The sequence below is a fragment of the Sander lucioperca genome, chromosome 5 (genome assembly GCF_008315115.2).
Source record: "Sander lucioperca isolate FBNREF2018 chromosome 5, SLUC_FBN_1.2, whole genome shotgun sequence".
Classification (NCBI taxonomy): Eukaryota; Metazoa; Chordata; class Actinopteri; order Perciformes; family Percidae; genus Sander; species Sander lucioperca.
The window spans coordinates 20105023-20127039 of NC_050177.1; the positions used below are offsets into that span (position 1 = coordinate 20105023).

At 41.2% G+C, this 22017-nt stretch overlaps 1 protein-coding gene across 1 annotated transcript; it reads left to right on the top strand.

Annotated features, from left to right (window-relative positions):
- The first annotated feature begins 10046 nt into the window (after positions 1-10046).
- On the top strand, positions 10047-12646 carry lpar6a (lysophosphatidic acid receptor 6a). The gene is made up of 2 exons (XM_036001148.1): positions 10047-10948; positions 11000-12646. The coding sequence occupies exons 1-2, from the start codon at positions 10926-10928 to the stop codon at positions 12024-12026; spliced, it is 1050 nt and encodes a 349-aa protein (XP_035857041.1). The 5' UTR covers positions 10047-10925; the 3' UTR covers positions 12027-12646.
- Positions 12647-22017: the final 9371 nt, after the last annotated feature.

Sequence of the window (22017 nt, forward strand, 5' to 3'; positions counted from 1 at the left end):
AGCTCGTAATGTTTTTGCTGTTATGCATATGATTTACACAGGAAGTGGAGGCAATGATTTGCATGTGTAGGATGTAATACAGTCTGACTCATGTCTGCAAATTGAGATATCGGACACACTTTCAAAGTCTTCCTGCCAGAGGAAGCTCCTGTTCATATCTGTAAGTGCAGCGTTGCAGTGTCACACCATGCAGTGTGACTTCTTTGAGATTTCAAATACCTGCCAGGTGTGGTCAGAATAACAGGGACACCTTACAAGATACGGCAATCCAACGTAATTGGTGTGTGGCAAATATTACATTTTATTATACATCTACATTTTAAAATGTGTTTTTCTTTTTCTTCTGTCAAAGAATGGGTTGGTTTAACTTCCATACAGTCTTGACTAAAAGGAAACCTAAGCTTCATAGTATGCTGAGCTCTAACGGTCAGTGTGTTTGGGCATATTGTGATGAAAGCCAGATCAGCGGCTCACAGACGATAATTCAGTTACTTGGTTTCAGCTAATGGCTACTCCCTAAACAAATTATGTTAAATTTATGTGCACATGCCTTTAAGGATAACGTCCACTGTGCTGTACAGTATAGAAAAACTACTTGGTGTAAGGTTCTCTGGTAATTTTGGCTTTTTATTTCCCTTTCATTTTGCGTTACAGTTGCCAGAAAACATACATTTCATTTTGACCTTATTATGTTTCTCGTATGGCAAGGGGCCTTTAATAGTATAGTAGTGTTGTATGCAGAGTTAGGCCAGTCAAATGAATATACTGTATTATATGGATAAAGTTTCAGACTAAACATATGTATATTGTTGCACACAGTTACTCAACATAGCTGACACACAAGTTAAACGGTTTTACACAGGCAATGAGGAAGTGCACACAGCTGCCAACAATAACTGGCCCTCTGCCACATACACCCCACCCTGTGACCAAAATGTGATCTAAATTATGGATTTATTTGATGTTAATAAAGCCCTTTCATGTTCCTAAAAATAAGATGTGAAAGAAGTATTCTAGTCTCTTGCCTGATTAAGAACAGCATTATGACAGTGTGAAAAATAATTGCAAGTAGTTCTGCATTCAAAATCTGTTAAGTATTCACAGCAACATGGAAACCAATGTGTAAGAAACATGTAAATGTTGGACCTGGTCGAGGAGGAGTTCATTTTATAATATTTGATAAGAGGCTCATACATAATGTAAGTAAAATCTTAATCTGCAAAGACCCTAAAAGCCATCAGACAAATGCAGTGGAGAAAAAAGTCCCAATATGTCCCTCTTAAATGAAATGGAGAAGTATAAAGTAAAATAAAATGGAAATGCTAAAGTACAGTACCTTAAAATTGTACTTACAGTAAGTGCTTTCTATACTTTCCACCAATGTCATTGCCTGTAACTCGAGATAAAGAATAACCTACAGTATTTCTGCTTTAGGGCTAGTTTAGTATGAGCTAAAAGAAAAAAGCCTCAGTGTTGACAGGAAGTTGTTGGTTTGACCGAAGAGCGCTGCACCTCATCTGGTTTACCATCTGCTGACACTATCACTAACTTTGGCTTTAGACTTGTGTCTCCAGTGGTCGGTACCTCGACCCACCGCTCTTAGATCAGAACAGATATATAACACCAAAACCTATTTTCATGGTTGCAATAATATGTTAGTTCCCTTGTTTGAGTTTTCTGCTCAAGTATCTGTGAAACCTGTAACCATACATCAGCCGGCTTATCTTTCCCTCAGACATAACTTAAATACTCTACATGGCTATTCCAGCTCATAGTAGCCTATAGCTTGTTTTACCCTTGAGACAAAATTAAAATCAGTGGGCTAGCAGGCCAGCTGAGTCAGCATGAAAGTATGTAGTGAAATGTGTAAATGAATGGTGAAGCGGGAAAATGAAACCATTTGTGGCTATTTCTAGTCAGTGACAAATTGCACACTTCATATATACCAAGCATTATCCACAAAATAGAAACAACAGCCAGGGTCTTTCAACTGCAAACATAGTGTTCAGGCCAGCGGTGTTCATGTTGTTTTTCAGTTAAGCAGAGTTTAACTTAATACTTTTGGTTTAAGGCACAAACCATTTACTTACATTACATGCAACATTATTTGCTGAATCTAGGACACAAACACTGTATGTAACCCTTTACACAACTTTATTATATTATCTACTGTATAGGCCTTGATTCAGAGTTGTTCCCTGGTATCTACTTTGGTCTAAAGTCTTTAACTTGTCTGTTGCCTGGTGCTGAGTTACACGCACACACACACACACACACACACACACACACACACACACACACACACACCACTTTGTGGGGACCTGTCATTGACATAATGCATTCCCTAGCCCCTTACCCAAACCTTAACCATCACAACTAAATGCCTAACCTTAACCCTTACCGTCACCCTAACCATAACCTAATTCTAACCCTAATCCTACAACCAAGTCTTAACCCTCAAACAGCCCTTTAAAGTTGTGGGGTCCAGCATTTTGGGCCCACAAAGCTGTCCGGACCCCACAAGTATACTGTATTCACGGTTTTTGATCCCACGAATATAGTTAAACAAGAACACACATACACACATACACATATACACACCACACACACACACACACAACATGCTGACCTTACACCAATTACTTTTCAAGCGATTCCACTGTCGGGTGCAGTGGTGTGTATTGAAGGGGGCATTTGTGGCAAACTTGATAGCAGAATGGTAAAGAGTGTGGAGTTTTGATAGAGTGGTCTTGCAAGCAACCCTGTATATAGTGTCACCATAATCCTGAGAGTCTTGAAGCGTTGGGACGCTCCCGTCATCCCAATCGTTGGATGTAAGCAAGGTGGTCATAAAACTCAGTCCCAGCTGTCTTAAGTCAGTCTTTTTTTTACCGTCTTGACGTTCCGACAAAATCAAACATGTTTGATATTACGTTTTAGGTCTTGGTAGTAAAATCTTTTAGTCTGTGACTAAAAGAGAAGTTGACACTGAGTTGGTTAGACATGCAGTGAAAGATCTTTCTATCCTACTGTACAAACATTCAGTCAGTGGTTGCAGTGGGGGAGGGTGACTTATTTGTGGTTGGGGAGTATTTTCTTTTTAAATAACAGTCGAAAGCTTTGGGTTGATAAGGCAGTGTGGGGGAGCACAGCCGTTCAAAGTCCAGCAGCAGACTCTTTTCTTGTGTTTTTCAAATGTCAGGTATCTGATTAAGTTTTCATTTCTTAATAAATTACAACAACAACTGCTGTAAACACCTTTTCCGAGAGAAGGTGGAGATTAGATAATAAAGTTAGGATTCTCAGGATTTTTATCTTTGTATTGCTCGTAGCTCATGCAGGCATAACAAGGTTTCTCTCTGTGTTCAAGTCTAGAGGAGATAACACAGCTTCACTGACAGAACAGTCACGTCCCCGTTGTGCTTTCTCTGGACATTTTTTTCTTTTGCCTTCAAGTGTTTTAGTCTCTTTGGTGAAACATATTTTTTGTATTTTTTTATTCTTACAAAAAGATGATTTGAGATGTGAGTTGAGGGCTCTGGGTGTACACTCACTGAGACTTTGTGTTGCTGTCCCAGTCCTGGAACACTTCCTTGGCGTCAGTCTGTTTCCAAGGTGAACATGAGTGAATGAGCCGAAAGCCCTTTGAGTCGCAGTGAAGCTGTCCGCGGTCCAGAATGTCCTTTTGCCAAGTTAGACTTTTGTTCAGCAGTTTTTTTGTTTTATTGGGCTGCTCATTTTTCCTGTTACAGTGATAAAGCACAATGAGTTTTGGTGCTGAAGGATGTTATTTTAGATACTTCTTCAAAAGGTGGGATGAGGTCATTGTTATGAAAGCCACATGGTAGTCTTAAGTCTCTCTAAGACTCCTTCTCATGTCGCATACATTTCCTCCTCGACTCCTCCAGTTGCGTTCCTTCCTCGCGTCTTAAGTCCCTCACACCGAGGAAGCACGGTAGATACGTGAGGAGGAGGAGGAACCGAGGAAATGTGTTTAAGAGGGATGAGATGTCCTTTCCTCTGAAGCGTCACATGGCTCCTCGGTGATCCCGCCTCGTAACCTGGCTCCGCCCTCCTGCGTTCTTCCGCTAAATTTTCATTTTCCTTCAGTACATTGTCTGGGTTTGCGGTATATTCGCGGGTTTTCTCCGGGCAAATCTTTACCGGTCCAATCAGCGAACAGAGGGAGTGGCTGAGAACGATGACGTTAAGGTTGTGCGCTAGTTTGAGTTGTAGTTCCATAATGGCGGCGGAGAAAGATGCGAGCGAAGCCATTTGGTCCGTTGTGGCAACGCTGCCGAATATCCAGAAGTTAAAGCCAGAGCAAGAACAATCTTTGCTGAGTTTTGTTGGTGGCCATGACGTTGTAGCCCTCCTCCCCACGGGGTTCGGGAAAAGTTTGATTTTCCAGCTCGCTCCGTTAGTGGTGAAGGAGTTAGCTAAGGCGAACGCTAGAGATGCTAAGCCAACGTCACGACTAAACGTTAGCGACCAGAGTGGCTCTGGGCAGAGTACCCACCTTCAAGGAAGTTAACACTTGTCAATGGAGAGTGGCCAGACTCTCTGTACAAATGAAATGGACCAGAGTCTGGTAGGACCAGGCTACGTTCCTCGGTCCTCGGGGCAGGAATAAGAGCTTTGAGACGCCCTTCACCGAGGAGGGACAGAACAACTTCAGGTTCAGGCGAGGACCGAGGAGTTGAGGACGAGCTATCAAATAAGGGTAATGCGATGCACCCTACTCTCAGTCCAAACTCACATGCCAAGTCCAAGCTTTCTCTTTATTAGAGTCCTAAACAAGTCAATGTGCTTTATCAAAGTTGACATTTTAAAATGTGATACACCAACCTCATAGTATTTAGCTAATATGAATATTGTGATTCTTATGTACTGTTTGATATATGCTGTGCTGCTGCTGTAACTGGGTACTTAGTGGCCATTAAAGTGAAGTGAAGTAACTACTCGCTTTCTATTAAAATTAGATCAACATTTTGGGAACCACTGTCATTCTCTTTCTTGCTTATATTTCTGGTTTAAGCCACATTTAAGCAGCTGGTTTGGTTTCATGACTGAAATGTGCTCCAGGCTGACGATGAATGAAATGTCACTACGGTACATATGTTCAAAATAACCAGTTAGATAGGTGGAGTTTGCCTGTCTGTCTGTCTGTCTGTCAAACTCTTGTGCTTTGGGTTTTAAGTGTGTATCAATTCAGAAGTAAGTCCTTGTTGAGTCACAAACCTTTAGTGTCAAGTCGCATTCATGTTGCATTCTATTTTTAATTTTAACACTTTAACACTTCTGACTGCCACTGATGATCGTTACACAACAGTATTATGTCACCTGCTGTCTTTCTCATGCATTCTTTTCTTCTATTTGAAAACCTTGGGTTTTGGCCTTGGGGGTGCCAGACAGTTTCCTGGCATTGTGAGAAATTTAACAGTCCAGGGATTTCAGGCACATGTTTTTGTTTAGAGACCACATACTTGCATGTGAAGAGCTTGTTTTTATGTGCTGCATGGAATTATTTTGCGAGTGTAAGACAATAGTACAGGTTTTTCTATTTTCTTGAAACATTTCACTCTAGCCTTGATGGTGTTTATTTTGTGGTGGACTGACAAAGAGAGGCACAGTGGCCGTAAAACACCCACTTTCTCTTTGATTTGCTGCAAGACTTAACTTCATTTGTTTGGCTGTTGTTGCTAACTCTGTGAAGTCAAAATATACCATCTTTAGATGAGTATCATGTTACTAAACTACAAATCTTATGTTTGTTTCACTGGAGTCTGTTCCAAACGGGGAAATATTAGTGTAACAATAAAACAGCTGAACGAGTTCTTTTTATCTTTGCATGGTTTTTAGACAGATGTGAACTACAAAGCGTAGATTTGGCAGTCGTACGCTGGTTTTATCTGCCAGACAAGCTTTCGTTTACTGACAGGAAACCCAAGCAGGTAATATACTTCCTATTTGAGAGTTACAGCCACCCAACACAAATACACTCAAACAATATATAGTGACAATTTACAGAAAAGATTAACAACACTGCACATCAAGAAGCTGAGAGTACTTTCAAGTTGTCTGAGACTAATTATTTATAAAAAATCACATTCCTCCCTGATAAGCTACTTCACTCAGAACAAAGACCTCAATGTTTTTACTGACTGCCAAGTGGGGAGTTTCTACTACAGGAGAAGTTGAATGCTGTTTCACAGAGCGCTGAGAAGAGAAAGCTGTGGGCATGGACTGACAAGGGCCGCTGAAAAAACCCCTGAATAGAGAAAGCTCTCTGTTCTGTCTCATTTCCAATGGCCCTTGCGGAATAGAACTGTTCTTCTTTAGCAGAGCTGCTGCCCACACAGGCTGTCAAAAACAACAAGGAGACAGTTCAATTTGGGTGTGCCTCGTCACCAGGGTCACACGGAATCTCCAGATCCGCAGATTTTAAACAAGTCTTAAAAAAATGTCAATAAAACTCAGAACGTTAACACATCTCCACCCCCAAGCAGGAAAGCGGTTCGCTAAATTCTGTAGTTTTTCATTCTGGATCGCCGCTGAAAACTGTGAAAAGAAAACATCAGCAGATTCCATTTGGGTCTGCTCATCACAGTGGTTCCCAAACTTTCTAACGTCAAGGATCACCAAACGGACACAAATTAGACCCTGGACCACCATTTGATGAGATGTTGTCCCAGGGACCTAGACTGGTCCTACCAGACTCTGGTACATTCCATTTGTACAGAGAGTCTGGCCACTCTCCATTGACAAGTGTTAACTTCCTTGAAGGTGGGTACTCTGTTGAAGTTTAAAACTATTGGATCTGCCCAGAGCCACTCTGGATCTGCCATAACCAATCGCTAACGTTTGGTCATGACGTCGCCTTAGCATCGCTAACGTTCGCCTTAGCATCGCTAACATTCGCCTTAGCATCGCTAACGTTCGCCTTAGCCAACTCCTTCACCGCTAACGGAGGGAGCTGGAAAATCAAACTTTTCCCGAACCCCGTGGGGAGGAGGGCCACAACTTCATGGTCACCAGCAAAACTCGCATCTTTCTCCGCCCGCCATTACGGAACTACAACTCAAACTAGCACACGATCTCAACGTCATTGTTCTCAGCCACTCCCTCTGTTCGCTGATTGGACCGGTAAGATTTTGACCGGAGAAAACCCAAGAATATACTGCAAAACCAGACGTAGTACTGAAGGAAAATGAAAATTGAGCGGAAGTCCGTAGGAGGGCGGAGTCAGGTTCCGAGGGACCCCCATCTGATAGGATTTTTTTTAATTATACAAAGTGTTTGAAACTCAAGACCAAAATAGTCATACATTGTGTCATTGTGTTATTTATGGATGGAATTATAGTGAAAATAAATGATTCCTCTTTTTGCTGGTGACCCCCCAGAACTCCCTCAAGGACCCCTGAGGATTCCCGGACCCCACTTTGGGAACCGCTGCCTCATCAGACAGGTGGAGGCAGTCACCTGAATCATTTTCAAGTGAACTTCTCAGGTACTTTTGACCCCCTGTCTTTATTTATTTTTATTTATTAAAACTAATCAAACTGCAATCCCAGACCTATGTTATCTAGAGTTCTTTAGATCGATGTATTTCTGTCATGCTGTGCAGTGATGGAAGAAGTCTTCAGAGTCTTTACTTATGTAGAAGTAGCAATACCACAACATTACAAGTCCTGCATTCAAGATGTTGCGTGAAATAAGTAATAGCAGTAAAATGTACTTAAAGCATTTAAAAATGAAAGTACTTGTTATGCAGAGTAATGTCTGGTGGTCAGTTTTATATTATTACCATGTACATTCTTGGACTATTGCTACTCATGCTTAAATATATAAGCAGCATTTTCTAATGCAGCTGGTTGAGATGGAGCAAATTTTTATTTATATGCTGTTGGGCAAACAAATTTAACCTAATGTATATAAGATCATCATAGGTTTTGTATATAATAGCTTAATCTGCAAACAAACTAGTAACTGAGCTGCTAAATAAATGTAATATAGTAACAAAAAAAAGAATATTTCCCACTGTGATGCAGTGGAATAAAAGTATAAAGTAGCATAAGGTTACATCTACACTACAACGTTTTCATTTTCAAGCGGCGTTTTGAGACAAAAATGATCTCCGTCCACACAAGAGTTTTAGCTTCAGTAGCAGAAATAATCTGCATCCATATCAATACGTCTCACAACACATATCACATGACCATTCACACACTGGGAAAGTAAAAGTAACTGAAAAGTAAGAGCAGGGATTTATCAGCTTAGACTGACAACGAAGTGGAACTGTTACTGAAAGGTATGTAAGCTACCTAACCGATAAGACCAAAAGGTCTCCGTTTGTGCCCGTTCAGACTACAAAGCACCCACAGAGTTTTCAAACCAAAACGGGGGCAGCAGTGTTTCCAAATGTCTCAGTTTTTTCAAATGTAGCCTAAGTAGATTACAGTACTTTCCACCGCTGATGCTGTAATGGTTGTACAGGCTTTAAGAAGTCACAAAAATATACAAAAAAAACATAGAGGCCTTTAATCTTCACTCATCACATCACAGTTTAGCCATGAAGAAGCAGTTATGTTTGAACTCAAAATGCAGCTGGAAGCACTAATTATTCTTTAAAGGCGATGAAACGCGTTTTTTTGTCACATACCAGCCCAGTCTCATGGCAGTTCGTGAAATTGTTACGTTATTGAATCTATTGATTCGTGAACAGGACACGATTATGTCGTTTGTTTCGTGTGGTGATTACAAATTTTAATTTAATGTATTTAAATGGGAAGCATATTTCGTGACTTCAACACGACAACGGTAGGGAGTAGTATGAAAAGCAGAAAATCTGCATAGGGAGGTTGGTCGGGGTGGTGGATGGGTCAAACAACACAGGACTTTCAACCAGGAGACCGGGGATCGCGTCCGGCGTGTTGCAGTTCCTTTCCGCGTTATTCTCTTCCTAACCACAACCGTCCCGTTGTTGTCGGTGTGTCCTGCGTGTGAGGGTTCCTTTCCCAGTTCTTCTTTTCCTAACCTCAACCGTCCCGTTGTTGTGGCGTTTCATGTCCCCGTTGTTGTGTGCCACGGAGACCGCGGATCGTGTCCCTGCGCCCAGGGATCGCGTCTCCGTGTGGCGGTCCGTCCCGTTGTTGACGCTGGCGTTTAATTTCCCTGTTGTTGCGTCCCCCAGAGCAGCCCAGTGTTATGGCAGTTCGTGAAATGGTAACGTTCGAAAATCGTGACCTGTACACGAAATAAACAAGAAATAACGTGACTATTTCACGAACTAGCGTGAGACCGGGTTGCACATACAGCAAACATCTCCTCACTATCCGCTAGCTGCCTGTCCCCTGAACACACTGTAAAAAAACGCGGTCTCTGTAGACAGCCCAGGCTCCACAAACGGCAACAAAAACAAACTGTGCCAACCTGCACCACCAAACATAACAAACAGTCTTCCAGTGTTCCAGCCAATAACCGACAAGAAGGATTTGGGGGTTAGTTCGCAGAAGCACGGAAGGGAGGGGGAAGGGACGGGATGAGGAGGAGGGAGGGGCGAGCTAGCCCTGTTTTGTTTGAAAATACTTCGAATGTCAACAAGAAGTGACGTCACCCAACATCGCTTAGAGCACCTTTAATATCTAAAAAAAAATGTTAGTAAAGAAAGGCTTAACCATAGATTCTTGGCCTTATAAAGGCACATTTTTAAAATCTATTGAATACAGAAAAATTGCTTTACAAATGGCTCAATGGTAACTGTATTACACTTAATATTGCATTTTTAACTTGGGCTCTCTCACTGCTCAAGTAAGAATAGCTCAAAACATTCATTTTATTAAATATGTATCCATGCATCAATATGTGTTTACACTTACAGTATTCCAGCTAATTCTGAGCATGTGTTGTAAACCTTTTGATGAATTCTCTCACAATGCAGAGCTGCTTTGGTTGATAGAGCAGACAAAGGAGTAGGAGGAGTTAGATGGGAGGCAGTAGGAGGGGTTACCACAGCTGCTCTCCCTTCCAAAGTACAAAAACTGCCTGTGATACCGGCACAAAGGAGAAGTAGAGCTCTGACTGAGTGAGATGCGTGCGGGGAAAAGAGCTTGTGAAGCTGTCAGAGGAAGAGACAAACTGGAGAAAAGGGAGAGAGAAGTAGACACTTGAGTGACTCAGTCAGTAAGGAAAATAGAGCGAGAGAGAGAGAGAGAGAGAGAGAGAGAGAGAGAGACAGAGAGGGAGGGGGACAGGAAAAAGACCCTGAGGACAAACTGTCTGTGAGACACTCACATTGTGACACACAGACGGAGAGCTCCAGTGCTCCTGTGAACACGCCTGGTGGTTTGTGGCGAGGACCTTGCGTCATTATGACAGCTTTGCTGCTTTGGAACTGAAGAGGACAAAAACAAAGGACTGAGTTTTGACAAAGAGATTTTTGCCATGGGGACATCTCTCTAACGGACCTAAATGTGGATACGCCATCATTTCTTCTGTGGACTCAGCAGCGTGTGGTAATTGAGGACTTGTGGAGTGAAAAGGAGACACATTTGTGTGACTAAGCCTGCAACTTGTGGGGTGCAGCCTGGTGGAGAGACAGGGCAGGGGGAGGGGAGGACGCTCCGGCCTGAATCTCTCATGTGCTTTGGAAGGGGTCTTTTCAATATGTGGTAACCCCCCCCAAGATAACTACATCGAGAAAGAGAAGGGATCATGTTGACCATGTGCAGCCGTCCTAACATTGACAGATGTGTTGGAAAGAAACCTTTGTACCCGTGGCCTGAATTGTCAGATGACAGAGTGTCTTTCAATGTATCCTGAATTAGGACTGTTCTGTGCTTTACTGTGCACTCGTGGTGAATTCATTGTGCATATAGCTATAACATAACAAACACCCATCAGCCCTCCACTCTTTGTCTCTCAGAATGTACAACGATACCATCCTGACTGACAGTTCCACCCAGCTATCGGTGGTAAATCAGTCGACAAACAGCTCTATCTGTGACAAGAACGATGGTTTCAAGTACCCGTTGTACAGTACCATCTTCAGCATTGTGTTTGTGGTGGGACTGATCACCAATGTTGTGGCCATGTACATATTTGCCTGCTCTCTGAAGCTGAGGAACGAGACCACGACCTACATGATGAACCTGGTGGTGTCTGACCTGCTGTTTGTCTGCACGCTGCCCCTGAGGGTCTTCTACTTCATCAACCAGAACTGGCCTTTCGGAAGCATGCTCTGCAAGGTCTCCGTCTCGCTCTTCTACACCAACATGTACGGCAGCATGCTGTTTCTCACCTGCATCAGCGTGGATCGCTTTCTAGCCATTGTGCACCCTTTTCGCTCGAGATCGCTCAGGACCAAGCGCAACGCTAAGATCGTGTGTGTTGCTGTGTGGGTGTTGGTGCTGTCTGGGAGTCTCCCCACAGGCTTCCTGTTGAATACCACCTCAGAGGACAGCAACAGCAACAACACCACTTTCTGCTTTGAGAACTTCTCCTCCAAACAGTGGAAATCGCACCTGTCCAAGGTGGTAATCTTCATAGAGACAGTGGGCTTCATCATCCCGCTTCTGCTCAACGTCTGTTGCTCCATCATGGTGCTGCACACCCTGCGTCGCCCCCAAACCATCAGCCGTGGCGGGAAGCTGAACAAAACAAAGATCCTGCGCATGATAGTTGTGCACCTCTTTATTTTTTGTTTTTGCTTCATCCCCTACAATGTAAACTTGGTTTTCTACGCTCTGGTCCGCACTAAAACGTTAACAGGCTGCTCTGTGGAGTCGGTGGTCCGGACGATCTACCCAATAGCCCTCTGCATTGCTGTGTCCAACTGCTGCTTTGATCCCATTGTTTACTATTTCACTTCGGAGACCATCCAGAACTCCTTCAAGAGGAAGTCTCAGGTCAGCCGTACCTATGACGCCAAGTTCTCAGAGGCCCTGCAGTCAGAAACCAGCTCCAACCTGCAGTGCAGCCTGAGGACTCTCAAGGCGAAAGTCTTTCACAATGAGTCTTCAGTGTGATGCTGGGGTAGCTACAGTCAGCATGAAAGGTATTAAAATCCATCCATAGAAAAACAAACCTCTTTCAGACAATGGGAACGGCTTTCTTGGATTGAAGCACCTGCCAAAAGGGTCTTCTCTGTCTTCATCTCAGGACAAATGTTTGGGCTTGTCTTTGACAGCCTCTGCTCCGCAGTATTACTGCTACATTGACCCTTTGTTCACATCCCTGGATTTCTTATTACTACTAACTAATTTCCCTTTCCTGTGGAATATTTTGTAATTGTGTTAGGCACGATTACTCTGAAAGTAACCTGGAGGGCAATGTGATCACTGAACAGCAGGACAGTTGTGATGTTGAATGTGTGCCAGTATATTTGAACATTTCCGTGGTGAGTTGAGGTGCTCACTTTAGAATGGTATCTATTAAATTAACATAAAGTTATATCAAGCTATAGATTGTACAGGGCTTCTTTTTTTTTTATTGTAAATTACAAATAGGTCACAGAAGTGCCTTTTTGTCCTGGCACCATTTCATTGTCCACTCAATGTCTTTATTGACTATTAAATGCACTGACACAGAATTCCACTGCACTCATGCTACAGTAAATTAATAAAAGTAATGTACTGTTTAAAACAAATGAAACCTTTTTGTCATTTAAATGAAGAAAATGCTCTCTTTTGACGCTGGAATGTAAATGGTTTTAAATGTTGAACATGAACATAGCATAATGGACTAAAACTCAAAAGGACATGCTGTTTATTTACAACATTTAACCTCCTGAGACTTCAGTTTACACAGAGTGTGAAGATTTGGCATAGCACACCACAGCTACACAACAGGTTTGACTTCACTCCATTTTACTGTTAAATCTATTCTCTAGTATTTTTGTCCTGCATGCAAATGAGGAGTTAAAGAAGTAAAAGTAGACCGTCTAATAGAGTATGTCTGACTCCCACTGGGGAGTGCCAGCTTATTGTGTAACAACCAGTGTTGAAGAAAAGGAAGTCTTTATTAATGGCAACTGACAAAAACAGTCATTCACACATTCTGACATGATGGTGTAAGAACCACAGGGTCCAAAAAAGCATAGTTGGACTGTATGTATGTATGGTACTAGAAAGGAGTGGGCGCAGTGTAGTTTATTTTATCTATAACTTAACCTAGATAGGAATTCCATTTTATCATCCTGTAACATTTTGCTTTCCTTCTCTGCAAGGACATGGTGTTTTTAATCTCACCACTGACAAGGCTGCTCCCCTGCACCACCATAGTTTAGTCAGCACAGTTACGCAATACATCAGGATGCCTTTGATCAACAGAGAATTACAATTATAACATAATTTAAAAAAAACTTGCTCACAGCCTTATGTATACAAAAAACCCATCGAAGTCAGGCGGCATTTTCAGCCTTTATTTTAATAGGACCGCAGAAGACACGAAAGGGGAGAGAGGGGGGGAATGACATGTAAACCTCTATATATAAGTCAAATTTAAATGAAAAAACAATATTCATAAGCAAGTCCTGCTGAGGGCTAATTTATAGTGATATGGCATCAGCAAGGAGTCAACACAGCGTGAGGGTGAATAACAGAGAGCAAATGGTGCTCTGACTTTATTAACATAGCCTGTAGGTCAGTCAGCTGCACTTTATCCATAACCCACCTATAACTCTGGCTCTGAAGCCATGTGAGCCAGCCGAGGACAGGGTTAAAGACTCGGGATTAGGGCTGGCCGATTAATCTAAAATGTATCGACATCGGATTTCTGAAGCTGTTATTGACGTATTTTTCCCTTGACAATAATTGCGATTATTTTTTTTTATAAAACTAAAATGTGACTTTTTTCACAAGACATTTTCATCTCAAGCTTTCATTTCAATTTTATACATTTTTAATAAATAGCCATAATAGTTCCCGCTTTGTGTGTTTCCTTCAATTATTTTAAAATCACAAAAAAAAATCACTTTTCAAATAGAAAAAATATCTCATCTTCAATATTGGAAGCTGGGACTTGGCAGACTTGCTTACTGAGCATTATGAAGTAGAACTCCTCAGACATCTTGACAATTCATTTTAAGAAGGCGTCATTGTTTAACTGCGTGAATAAGTGGGGCGGTGTGTATTCAACACATGCAAGCGTTATCTAACAAACAGGTGTTAATGGCTGTTGTCATCTGGGCCAAAGGTCAGGGCAGAGACAGACGGAGAGAGACAAACAGAGGAAATCACAGTTCAAATGCAGTCACGATATGTAAATGAATTGATTATCCAAGCTACATAAACAAAAGTTCATACAGTTTTTACTGAATATTTCCAAATTTCCTCAGAAGTTGAAATCAGCAGCACCTTCCTCATAAACGACGGATGACTGATGCAACTTCTACACGTTTCTTAAATCTTTCCCATTTTACAATGAGCTTGTTACTTAATGTTACGGACATGAAGTTGTGTATGCACTGAAGTCTTCCGGTTGTATAAGCTCTCTGTGTCAGGGATCGGAGCCCTCACGTGAGCCCAGCAGGCTCCTCTGTATACACAACAGTTATCTAATCAGCCTGACCTCTTCTTCCCAGCAGGCTGCAGAGTGAGAAAACACAGACGCCACACTGCCTGTCATCACAAACACTCTGTCCTGCATTGCTCTGATGATTTCAGATGGGAGTGTGCATCAAAGTGTTCCTTTACAGTACAAGATGGACCGAGGATCTGGGGAATTTAGTGGCAGTGATGTGAAGATAGCATTTTAAATATAAATTGCACTTGTAAACATTTATACTTCTAAGATTATGACATTCAAAGAATGGTTGACATCCATTAGTATCTACTTTCACCCAAAATGTTCGCATAGATCAGCCTTTTGGGATCCATCATATAAATAAGCAATTTTCAAGTAAGTGCTGGAATCCTCCAAACTCACACAAAACCCAAACAATGTTTTGGCTGAGGAAAATGTCTTCTGCAGGGTCATCACAGTCAGTGCCATTCTCCGCTGTACTCGTCTTAGTGGAGACAAAAACAAGTCTGGATGTAGCCTTCGACGTATAGCTTTAGGTTCCTATTCCCCTGTGGTAAACCCAGCATGTTTTCTCCATTGAACCTCCTAATGGCTGCTTTGAAGTTTTTGTCAGCCCAAACTGATTGGAGATCCTCTGCTGAGTTGAGAACTCGTGTCAGGAGTAATATCTGCTCGGGCATTAACAGGGACCTCACTAACAGGGACCTCACCATGTGTTTTCGGGGAAGACGGGGTTGAGCTGGGTAGGGGTTGAGATCGGGGTGAGGTCCTTGTCCTCAGATTTACTCCACAGCTCCGGATCACATGACGAGGGAAGCGCCTGTCCCATTGAATGGATCTAGGGGGGAAGGGGGTCTCTGCAAAGGATAATTAACCATTTTCCCAGCATGGCTCACAGGATAAATTCAGGAAGGAAAGGCTGTTATTACCCTGATATGGCCAGTACCCATTTAGATATATGTGACGTTTTCCCACAATTAAACCAGAATCACATTCCACATCTCTGGTATTTACGGTCCACCTTGGTTTTTGTGGGTAACCAGCTATTATTATCGCTCTATAAAACTTTTTTGTCGCCCTCCAGGGGAGAGGGGAATTATTTGCTTGCAGACTGGTAAGAAGAAGGCAATGAAAACACACAATGCGGGAGACAGAACATTGCATTAAAATAACCATTTGTCAGGATGTGGTTTGACAAAAAAAACAAAAAAGGTTGTTGTGCTAGCACACAGCCTCACTCATTCTAAAATCAGAGGCAGCACTGAACTAATAACCAGCGGTGGAATGGGCTCAGTGTCTGCAAGCAGGGAGGTAGGCTAAATAACTGCACCAACCAGTCACATGTAATCCTCCTTTACTCCCTGTTGACTCGGGCCATAAACAGGCTTTATCAATCCCTGGAGGAGTTATCAGCTCTTGGTTGCATAACATCTTAGGAATGAAACAGAAAGCATAAACAGAATTTTCGCCCTTCGTCTGGGTGCTGTTGGGTTTACAAAAGCATGCATGCAGCATGCGAGTGCTCAGCAAGTGTTAAGAACAGGAAAGCTCCCACTGGTTTCATATATGTCTTTCAGCAATGCAGCCAGGGAGTTAAATTTGCGAAATTTCAAACACTTTTGACAAAGGGTGTGAGCATAATACCCGTCATTGTTTTTCTCTTCATCGACTGGATGAGTCTTTACCTTTAGGCAGAAATGCAGTGCCTGTTTGTGCATGAAAATGGTGGTTGGGGCGTGACGACATTAGTATAGGAGCCAAGATATTCATCTGACAGAAGATGACTCATGGAACAAGACTGCTCTGAGGCTCAAACCCATAAAAGTCACTGCGGGATTGTTTCGATTTTAAAGTTGAAATAAGACCAAAGTTTATCTGCAGTTCCGTATTGATCAGGGCAGCCACAAGTCCCAGCATGAAATGGGACTTTGTAGGAAGTTCTGACTCAATCCATTCTTTGAATCCACCTGGAAATTCCTGTAAACACTCTAATACACAAGGAAACACTGCACTGACACACACGTAGCACTCATTTTGCATTTCCTGGAAACACCCCTGTCTATTACACTGCAGGTTGTCTCAACCCTCAATACTGTACGTACAGATACAAAAGTACATCCAATCTGCGCCTTTGGTTCAGTCTGAGTGTTTCTGCCTGACTGAACATCCTATTTCAGTCTGTTGGAGCAAAAATAAACCCAGTTATGATTAGGTGTGTTCTGCTTGATGGGACAGGTTGGGCTTGCATTAGCTGGGAATCCTTCCTCTGGAAACTCCTGGGAATTTATACAATGTCTGACAAACCAATGTGGTCACATTAATCCTCCCCGGTAGCTAACCGGAGAGGACAGCCCACTGCTGAGACTGACGGGTCTCATGAGAGAAAGGAAAGTTCACTGGGTCAAACCCCAAGACAGACAAATGTCCTGTCAAAGCCTTGTAACAAATGATGACACAAAAACTCATTAAAATGTTGCAAAATGTACTTTTAGAGAATGTTATATGTTTATGCAATACACTAATGTATAACATAAAATGATTACATTTATACGTGTTTGTAGTTTTATTATTAAAACTTGAATTGGTCATGGCTGGCCTCGATTAAAGGAGTTCTTAGTCAACTAAGACTCGACATGATTTGCCGACTAATTGATTAGTTGATTGCTTCAACAGACCTGTTAAACTGAGTTCCTGCACACAGAATCAGGCAAAAGAATCACTTTAAAGCTCGTGTTTAGCAAAGATGTGCTCATAAGTTTCTTGAAAATAAATCATTTAGCATGAAAAAAAAGCATAAAAAAACTGACTAAAGCATCTTAGTCGACTAAAACCAAAACGACCGATTAGTCGACTAATCGACTACGAAGGGGCAACCCTAGTAAAATGATATTGTCTAAGACAGAGGTCTTCAACAGGGGTCCGTGACCCCTAGGGGGTCCTCAGAGTCAATGCAGGGTTTTTAATACTTCCCCCCCCCAAACTTAAAATATGTCTAAAAAAAAATACATTAACATGAATCCAACATACTATTAGCAAAGATAAATAAGCCTATATGTAAAAAAACAACCTCAACAACATTAAAGATACGTTTACGTATGATAAAGGTAGGCTTATGGATTCACTGTGCCTTCCACAAGTATGTTTGACATTAAAACATGATGATATATGAATATGTAAAGAGTAGCTTAGTATTGTAGGGCACCATAAAAAGGAATGTGTATAGGCTTTAGGCCACATGTTATTGTCGGCTCAGTTTATTATGCAACTCAATTTTATACAATATATGTAGTAGGTGGTCCCTGCTCGTCTCTCTTTCAGGTTAGGGGTCCTTGGCCTAAAAAACATTAAAGACCCCTGGTCTAAGAACATGAAAACGTATATATGATGTTCATAAGTTAAAGTGTACTTTATTAGTCGATATTTAATCAAGATAAATAAGTTAATAAGCCTCTTTTGAAGAAGAAATGAACCAACGAATGTAATGATTTGGTTGAATTACCTGCTGGCTGTTACTGCAGCTCTTGAGCAAAGCTGAATCATTATCTGTGTTTTCACTGTACACATCTGTGGATACAAGTGTAAAAGAAATACCTTACACTTAAACTGAATTGTATAGTAACTGAAGAGCTGATCAGCAAAACCTGCAACGAAGCCTGGAATCCACCTATCAAGTTTTACTCAGCGGCTCCACTAAGCACACGGCGGGATTAGTGCGAGTCAGGCCGGCCGGCTGATACCACAGTACACAGTCATAAACAAATGGCCATAGCACACTCCACAGCACAAGCACACATAAAAGCTGACGCTTACAGGTCAGCCTTGAGGTCAGCATGTTCCCCGTGAGGAATTTCTATAGAGCCTCTCAGACCACACAATACTTTCCCTCTTTTCCTCAGCAGAACTCTGTCTCTATAACCACAGATAATCACTCTTTATTCCCAATTGAGCTAATGTCCTCTGCTTAACCCACTATTGTCTGAAAGCCACAGCTTTTACTAAAACTGAAACATGTTTGTTACTCTACATGTTCCTGTTTTTAAATAGGGATCTATCTTCCCCCAAAAGAACATTGCTGGTTCCTAGTCAACCTTAAAGATCACATGCTTAATTATACAATCTAATAATCAAGTCTAATATATATATATATATATACAGTGCTTAGCATAAGTGAATACACCCATGCTAAAGTTGACTAAAAAGAATAAAAAATCCTCTTTTGGAAATTGATCTTAATGCCTTAATTGAAAAAAAAAAAGGAAAAATCCAACCTTTAAGGACACCAATTTTCTTTGTGAATGAATAATGTATCGTGAATAAATAAATGTTCTTCCTTAAGATACAGGGGGCATAAGTAAGTACACCCCTATGTTAAATTCCCATAGAGGCAGGCCGATTTTTATTTTTAAAGGCCAGTTATTTCATGGATCCAGGATACTATGCATCCTGATAAAGTTCCCTTGGCCTTTGGAATTAAAATAGCCCCACATCATCACATCCCCTTCACCATACCTAGAGATTGGCATGGTTTTATTTCAGTTAGCCTAATAGCTGGTTTGATTTGCATTGGGGCTATTTTAATTCCAAAGGCCAAGGGAACTTTATCAGGATGCATAGTATCTGGAAAAATCAGCCTGCCTCTATGGGAATTTAACATAGGGGTGTACTGACTTATGCCACCTGTATTTTAAGGAAGAACATTTATTTATTTACGTTACATTATTGTTCACACTTGTTGTTTTATATATATATATATATATATATATAAAACAACAAGTTCAAATTGTTGGAGATAATACTCAGGGAAGATTTTGATAAGATATTTCAAAACACCACAAATTCAAAGTATATATAAAGTATATAAAGAAAAATACCGTAAATTCATCAAAACGTGGGCACCTTTGTAAATAAAGACCCACGGTATCTCCATCTAGGGAAAACACCAGATGAAATTGAGAAGAAAGACTCCCACTTGTTTTCAACAAGAAAGGACAATACTCAAACAAATACCAAGAAACTGAAAAATGACTACTTCATTAATCATGAATGGAAAGATGTGGTAATTGAACTATGTGAAACGGAGAAGGCCACTATGAGGATTAGAAACCAAATGCATTCATTTGAAGAAAGATGGGAGAAATGGATTAAACATACAGATCATAAACATAGTTCTTTTTTCTTTTGCTCTTGTAGTTTCAATGTGGATAAACATGTGGCATTATGTTCTCCTCTAACGTGATTTACATTACTTGTTATTTTACCTATCAACCTTTGAACTGTGATCTATGCGAATAATTATCATTACTATGATATTTTTTTGAATTCTTTTATTGTCATGTTATGTTATTTCACTTTTAAGTTTGTGTTGCATATTTCTTTTGTTACATATATTGTGTTTTTGTTTATTTGCTGTCAAAAAACGCTAGTAAAAAAAGAAAAAAGAGAAAAGATCACATGCCTAAAGGCCGACCTCCACGTCCTTTTGAGCCAGGCTCCCGGAGAGACAGCTCATGTATTGACCCTCTGGCCTTAGGGTGGGATGGACATGGCTCATTGATACCCTCAAGGTTATCTGCATTGCTGCAATTAGCCCCATGTTACAGACAGATCATTCCACAGTCGTACCATCAGGCAAGAGAGGCCAGTCATATCTAATCATAATGTATTGATTGTACTGTTTTACTTGTTTTCTCATTAATACCACATTAAAGGTGATGGGTTAAGTTTTTGCTCCTTAAAGGAACACGCCGACTTATTGGGACTTATTATTATTATTATATATATATATATATATATATATATATATATATATATATATATATATATATTATATATTATTATTGGGCTTATTCACCGTATCCCCCAGAGTTAGATAAGTCCATACATACCCTTCTCATCTCCGTGCGTGTCGTAACTCTGTCTGACGCCCCCACCGCTAGCCTAGCTTAGCACAGATCCTGGAGGTAACTGGCTCCAACTACCCTACTGCTCCCAATAAGTGACAAAATAACGCCAACATTTTCCTATTTACATGTTGTGATTTGTATAGTCACAGCGTGTACAAATAACAAGGTCACATGAGACACAGCCATCTTCTAACTGTATACATACCGGGAACTATATTCTCAGACGGCAAAGCACTGCTACTTCTGCTACTTGGGCGGAGTGATTATTACTCCAACTCTGAGTGAACTCCAGGCGAAATCTCTGCTCCTCACCACGGGGCTTCTCAGGTGCTGCGAGCAAATCACTCCACCCAAGTAGCAGAAGAAGCAGTGGTTCGCCTTCTGAGAATATAGTTCCCAGTTTATATATGGTTAGAAGATGGCTGTGTCTCATGTGATCTTGTTATTTGTACACGCTGTGACTATACAAATCACAACATGTAAATAGGAAAATGTTGGCGTTATTTTGTCACTTATTGGGAGCAGTAGGCTAGATGGAGCCGGTTACCTCCAGGATCTGTGCTAAGCTAGGCTAGCGGTAGGGGCGTCAGACAGAGTTACGACATGCACGGAGATGAGAAGGGTATGTATGGACTTATCTAACTCTGGGGGATACGGGGAATAAGCTAAAGTCCCAATAAGTCGGCGTGTTCCTTTAACAAAAAATCATTTATACTTTATTACGATGAACCAGGGATCTTCAACAGGGGGTCCGGGACCCCTAGGGGGTTCTCAGCATCACTGCAGTGGGGGGCCTCCAAATTATTTTTAGGTTTTTTGAAAAATCTAAAAGTCCTAAAATGAATCCAACATATTATTAGCAAATATAAATCCCCACTGATGATAGGCATTCTGGCCTATAGGTAAGGTACTCTCTAAAGCCATCCACAGATACAGTTCATCCTAAGGATTCACAGTGTATGTTTAACATTAAAACATGATCCATAAAATCATGCCAACAATTAGGCTATTTCAATAGCTTAGTATTCTATGCAAAAAAATATGTATAAAGGTTTTAGGTCACCCTACACATTATTAGAGGCCCATTTTAATATGCAACTTCATTTTATACAATATATGTAGTAGGGGGTCCCTGATCCAACTCTCTTTAAGTTAAGGGGTCCTTGGCTTGAAAAATGTTGACAACCCCTGCTGTAAACTGTTTTGCTGTTTTCCATTTGTTTCTGCGGGTTATAAAACTCTGTCGCTTGAGTTGTGAAATCCATTACGGTGAACCTTTATATTTACCTCACAACAATGATGTAGCAGACTTGATGTTCACTGTGATGCATTACGCAACTTGAGACTCTCTTTCCGACCAAGTAGTTACAGGAACGTAGTTATAGGAACAGTCCACTTCTAAACAGTTCTACTAACTACTCTCCCCCAAAACCGGTTTTTACCATTTGCATTCAAGTGGCCATTGGAACTGACCTTTTGTTATTATAATCACAGCCATCTAACCACCACTATGCGGAAAAGGGAAAAGACCCTGCCCTGAAGTAGGACCTGAAAGAGTTACAGGAACTGTGGCCAGAGGAACTTAATAATC